The sequence below is a fragment of the Sinocyclocheilus rhinocerous genome, unplaced genomic scaffold (assembly GCF_001515625.1).
Source record: "Sinocyclocheilus rhinocerous isolate Xijiao unplaced genomic scaffold, SAMN03320098_v1.1 scaffold2664, whole genome shotgun sequence".
In the NCBI taxonomy this organism is placed as follows: domain Eukaryota; kingdom Metazoa; phylum Chordata; class Actinopteri; order Cypriniformes; family Cyprinidae; genus Sinocyclocheilus; species Sinocyclocheilus rhinocerous.
The window spans coordinates 344,642-350,751 of record NW_015635763.1 but is presented as its reverse complement, the minus strand read 5'-3'; the positions used below and the strand labels follow the sequence as shown (position 1 = coordinate 350,751).

Here is a 6,110-nt window from a genome sequence, read left to right as displayed (position 1 = left end):
AATGGTAAAAGGTAAAATTCATAATGAAGGTAAATCTCTTTCACACAGAATTCATGACTGATTCATTGCAAAGCTTGCATGATGCTACACTGAAGTTCATTTCCTTCAGGGAGAAATTTGAATTCTTTACATTCGCAACATACACTTTAAGGCCTGAGTTACTAAAGTCTTTCACTAGCCCAGTGAAGTCTTCAGCAAATGCAAAAATCAGCGGCATAGCCGGCAACTAGTCACCGTATGGGTTTGCACGTGCTAAGAACTGTAGCGTCGCACTTTAGTAAATCTAGCTCTAGCCCTGATAAATATTGTAATTAGATGATCCAGATTATTTAGTAATCAGCTGATATAAAATAAAGCCTAGGTCATGTCAATTTCACAACGGCTAAATTCAGAATTTACGCAGTCATAATAGATTTCTAAAAGAAGTGGAATGATACATGACAGTACATAAACGTTCCCTCATCGCTCCTTCAGATTCCTTTTTTGTTCCATCTGAGGGGTCTGCGGAGACACAAATGCACCTATAAAACGTGAGATCTCGCTGGCAAAACTTCAAGTTTGTTTTAATGTCTTACCCACATAGAAAGGGAATGAATATATTATTAAAACAGGGCTCTTAAGAACAGGGAAATAAAAAGTGCTTCTATGCATCGACTCCAGCAGAACCAGCGCACATACACAGCTCGAACGGTGGATTTCAACTCGTGTACGACGACAGCAGTACAATGGCAGTAGCTGGAATGATCCGAGATCTAGCGCACACTGATTCATTATGGTTAGCCGACAACTTACAGGAACAGGTTGGACAAACGAACGAAGAGAAAATAACATCTAAACAACTAAACGAGTCTCAGTCTCAGACAGTCCTCGTGCCCGGTGCTGTGTGGCATCCCTGTGTGTCCCGGAGCATGCGACGCCCCAGCCGGTCCTCTAGAGGGGAGGAGGGGGTATATGTGGGCCAAGCGATCAGACGTGCAGGATCTCCATACTGTAGTCCTCTGTCTCTGTATACTGGGAAGAGTTTGTGTCCGACTGCGCCGGCCCGAGCGCCTCTTTATTCTCCAAGTTTGGCTCCAGAAGAGAGGGCTTATCAAAAACGTTCTTTTTACAGGTCTCTGGGCGGTTCTGCACATATATTACTCTGTTGTAGGCCTTGAGTCTCTTCCACAACTGGATGTAGACCTTGCATTGCACGTACATGAACACCAGTCCGCCAGTGAAGCCTATAGCCACAACCACCAGTTTGGTCCAAAAAGGCCATTCCAGTATCCCTGCATGAGAAACGAAAAGGAGAAAGTACACTGCTGTAAGTACGTCACACACATTAGAAGTGCTTATTTCACATTGTAACGCAAGCATCTGTTTACAGTCCAGGATCAAACATAGGGGTCAACGACAAACCTAATGTTCGTGGTAACAAAAAGGAAAAGTCTTTTGGTTTAAAAAAAAAAAACATGTTCCAAGTTCTTACAAATGGGCTCTTTGCATGCATGCTGGTTTCATATGATTTTGAAAAACTTCATATTTTCAAGAAAGGTTTCAATTTAATGACTAAAAATGTCATGTGGTGTAACTACCAGGTAAAAACTAAAAACTGAAATTTTCCTTACAATTAATAATATAGATTTGAATAAACAAATGTAAAAATAAAATAAAAAATATAAAACAAATGAACAAAAATTATCAAATTAAAGTTACAAAAATACAAAAAAAGGAAAAATAAGAGTATATATATATATATATATATATATACACACACACACACACACACACACACATATTTATATATATACACACACACACACACATATATATAATATATATATATGTATATGTATATAGGATGCGATTAATCGTTTTGACAGCGCTATATATACATATGTAACTTTTTTTTTTAGTTTTTGGGGAGCCAAACCACATGATATAAAAACCTTGCTCATCATAAAAAGATTGTATAACCTGAATTTCCTTTTTTTTTCTTCTTTTTTTTCCAGCATGTTGGTTACAGCACATGTTGTGTTTGTTGGATCACATTACACAACTTTGATTTGGTAGTTCTTCAAAAAGTAATAAGCTGCAAAGTCATTTTGTTGACTCTTCCCCCCTAAGACACTACTTAAAACTACAGACAAACCACTTAAGGTTTTCTTTTCAAGACAATTGTTTTATTAAGGATTTTCCTCATTATTTTTTAGGACTGTTCCATCGTAGAAGAGGTATTATACTGTACAGGTGTTTGAATGTATGAATTGCAGTTTATTATTAAATACATGAATGGACCCGGACCAAAAGAAGAGCCTCATGTCATTGACCCATATGCAGTAATCCTAAAGCAAGACTGCAGTAATACATTGCCCTGCAGCAATATTACATAAAATCTATATGCATACGAAGTGCTTCTGGAATACAACACAAGATCTAAAATCTACATCAAGCACAACACCGGGGCAAACACAGGAGCGGGGATGCAAAGACAGGCGACAGGAGTCCTGATATCCCACCCAAGCTTCTAAAGAGCCAGCAATGGACACAGGGCTATGCTTCAGAATGCATATACAGCATTTTCACCCTTGACCATTTGACTAAAATCATTAGAAATGGCTGAGAAAGCGAGACCAGCAGCAAAGAAATTTCAGGTGTGTCTCTGTCCGTCTTTATTGGTATTAAATTCAGCCAACCTTTGAGTTGTTTACAGTTGCTTTCTTATTAGGAACAGAGCTTTCGAAATGTCAGCAAAGAATCAAGTGTGAGGGAATTGCCATGTGCTAAGTCTCTAAATGCTACGGTCTGTTCAAGCACAAAGGCTTGGACACGGAATACTGTACTGCTTTCGGAGGCTCCGTAAGTCAGGCCGGGGTGCAGCTTTAGTCCACCTGACGTCATTATCAAAGGGCAGAGAATGAGGTTAGTGCTGCACATACAGGACAGTCTTTTGCATTTTTGCAAGCCCATGTGCTTTTCTTATGATGAAAGTGGCCTTTTTAATCAATATCTTGCGTGATACAATCAACCTAATTATATACAAAGGACCGGTTTGATGGGTCCATCTCATTCATTACACTTACACATGAGCAATATCAGGAGAGCAGTTCGATACAGTTTTACGCCATTTTCGAATTCGATAAAAACACGCCACAGTACATTAAAATGCAGCGCGTGCCTCTTTGTTCCACAAATCACCTTTGCAGTCGCTTTCTCTTTAATCTTTTGTGCCTGAATATATCCAGAAAATAGATTTAAGAAAAAAAGTCAGGCTGTGATAAGTGGCCATCAAGCCTGAAATTGCCTTTGTCCGGCACATTCACAACCGACAGTATGGGGCAGCCAGGCACACTGCGTTCAGAGCGCGTTCTGGCTGTGAAGCATTATTGCCTTTATTCACGTTGCAACAGTCATGCTAGAGACGGCTGATGTAGCTGGGGGAGGAAGAGAGGGACCTTCAAAGAAATCATTACAGTTAGAGGAAAGAGTTAGGAGGAAAGAATGGTAAATGTAAAAGCGTTTACCTGGTATTCTCCCCGCTGCATGGTTAAAAAGAGTTTGTTACTATTTCACTATTGGCAAAAGATGAAGCCACTGAAAGGGATGGAGGGTCAGGGGTGCAGGTGGGTGGAAATCATATCTTAAGATAGCTGCTGGAACGATTTGGCGTGAGATGAGGAATGGACACATGGACACATTCAGGTTTGTGTACATGCACTGCGCTTGACAGGCCTCTGACTCTGCTAAAGCCTTACCATGCAAGATGAAGAAAAGTCAATGGTGTAACCATGGTAACAGTGATCAAAGATCTCCTTCAAAGCTACAGTTCTTGTACAATGAGGAGCGTGTGAATGGGCTCTTAATGTTAGGAACAAATCAGTAAAGTGCCTGCTGTCAGACGCCCATCAGCTTACGGGTCGAGGTCAGTGTTAAAACTCATCGAGAGTGCGGTAAAAGGAATAGTGTGTTTTACTCAAGCACACACACACTTGCACCCCAGCTCAAATCCGTTACGGAAATAAAATCCATTGCTGTCATATTCTCCGAAACGCATCCGGTCCCTGCGCTCCACAGCTCCCTAATGGTATTGATTAGGTGGAGTTTGAGAGATGATCTGTGAGTAAATCAACTCTACCATTAGCGTACTAGTCCTGCATAGCTTAAGGCCCATTCACACCAAGGACGTTAAAGTTTTAACACTCATTTGAATTCTGTGAGAATAGGGAAATGCACATCAGGGTTGCCAGGTCTGTGAAACAAAACCAGCCGATTGCTATTCAAAACTAGCCTATTCGTGTTTTTATTTTTTTTCAGTGGTTTTTCCCTCCGTTGAGGGTCCCCTTTGTTGAAATGTTGACAACACTGGTCCACACCACCAATATAAAAATAATGACACAGAAGAACGATATCATTGGAATCCCTTTCAGAAAGTTTTTTTATCCATATTTTGAACAATAAAAACATTGACAGCCAATCAGAATCCACCAGAATTTAAAGAGCTTGAGCATTTAAAGTGGCAGATGACAAAACTGCTGCACATGCTGAACGTTATCGTCTGTTGATGTGGACAGTAATATAGTTATCATTATAATTACCATTTTTGGTGTGAAAAGCCTTTATTCCGGCCAAGAACAACTAACTTAGTATGCTGTTATATTTACCTTTGTAAAATAGCCAATTTTGTTTTGTACAGCTAAAAATAGTTGGAAGCCAATGACACCTGAAGCCAAATTCACAAATGGCAGTGCCCGCTCTTATGGGAAAAATAAGGTGGATAGAGCTGATTGGTTTGGAAGTGAGAAAGCAGTGGCTTACGCATCACTATATTATTGGCAATGGACCTTCTTTGCCTGTGAAACTTCACCAAAGTTTCACTAATGTGACCACACCTTTAGATAGGACGAGACCATCTGACTGACAGGTAAAGCGGCCAGCTGCAGTTAAGGATGCTACACAAATGTTGGGCTGTCACTGAGAGTCTGTCAGCATAGCTTCTGTGGTGTTTTCCTAGTCGGTCCCCTATTAGTGGCTTTGTTAAAAAACGGCTGCAGAGTAAGAGAGATCACTCTAATTGGCTGTTCACCTTGGCAAACCAGTGCACGAGAAGAAAAACAGTAGTGACGAAAGCAAGCAATCAATAAACTTAAAAAAGGCTTTGTTTAGGGTTTGTATAACTGCAGTCCTAGCTATTCTGGTTTCCCTTTTTAAATGCAGAACACAGACTACTGCCATCTGCTGGTATGGAGAGTTATTTCCCTTCACGCAGATGCATAATTATGTGCTAGTTGGCTTTAGTTTTTGCAATGTCCTCAAGCGCAACTTTTCTGGTTTAAAAGGCGACATGAGAAGACACCACAGTCGGGTTTCTTTGATGTCAGTTTAATGTGTCTGGGCCTTTAGGAGCTGGTTAATCTGAGACTGTATAACAACAATACACAAACACAGAACACAAAGCGAATAATACATTTTTGCTTGAAGAAATGTAGTTTACCTACTACTAAGTGCCTATTATTTAATTCTTAATTAAGGCGCTTGTTGTGTCTAAAATCCAATATATTTGTAGAGTATATAGCAAAGAAGTGTTTTTTATTATACCGATGCATAGTATAAAAATGAAACGTACTGCATCTGCCATCTCATCACTGTCCTTTGACCCATATGTTATTTAACCAATGACACTATACAAATTTTGTTAAATTTAGTAATTTAACTACAAAGAACAATTTTCTTGGGATGCATAACATTTGATAAAATCGTTAATGTGTTGCTCTTTGCATACTGTATAGTGGGGAAGTGCACATCAAAAGTTGTGTAAAGTCAGCCAATTAGATTATAGCTTTCCAGCTGTGTGTGTAATATGTATCCGTGAATGAACTGTGGTCGGTCTGAACATGTCGTCTGAGGACGGGACACTGTGCGTACCAACTCTCACATCCTTAAAATGAGACACCCATCTTAAATTACCCATATCCATATACCCATGTGGAGGCAATAAATACATCAAGATATGCATCGCTGTCAGTAGCAGGAATGTGATCGTTCCATAAGCAACAGAACAATCCAGGGGGAACGTGAGGATTGCTGGATGGTACGGAGGGGGATGGGGCTGGAGGGAAGCAGGCAGCCGG

At 40.1% G+C, this 6,110-nt stretch overlaps 1 protein-coding gene across 1 annotated transcript; it reads right to left on the bottom strand.

Annotated features, from left to right (window-relative positions):
• Positions 1-303: 303 nt before the first annotated feature.
• LOC107747460 (E3 ubiquitin-protein ligase MARCH8-like) lies at positions 304-4,413 on the bottom strand. Its single transcript, XM_016561970.1, has 2 exons — positions 2,826-4,413; positions 304-1,271 (listed from the first exon to the last, which is right to left on the bottom strand). Exons 1-2 carry the CDS (start codon positions 2,950-2,952, stop codon positions 967-969), a joined length of 432 nt encoding a protein of 143 aa, XP_016417456.1. The 5' UTR covers positions 2,953-4,413; the 3' UTR covers positions 304-966.
• Between the last annotated feature and the right edge of the window lie 1,697 nt (positions 4,414-6,110).

Bases quoted from the DNA above. Each gene is read 5' to 3' on its own strand.
- LOC107747460 (XM_016561970.1), bottom strand. From the start codon at position 2,952: ATGGGCTTGCAAAAATGCAAAAGACTGTCCTGTATGTGCAGCACTAAC. The intron at 1,272-2,825 runs GTACAGTATTCC...TTTCTCATGCAG, and splicing joins TTACGGAGCCTCCGAAAGCA to GGATACTGGAATGGCCTTTT.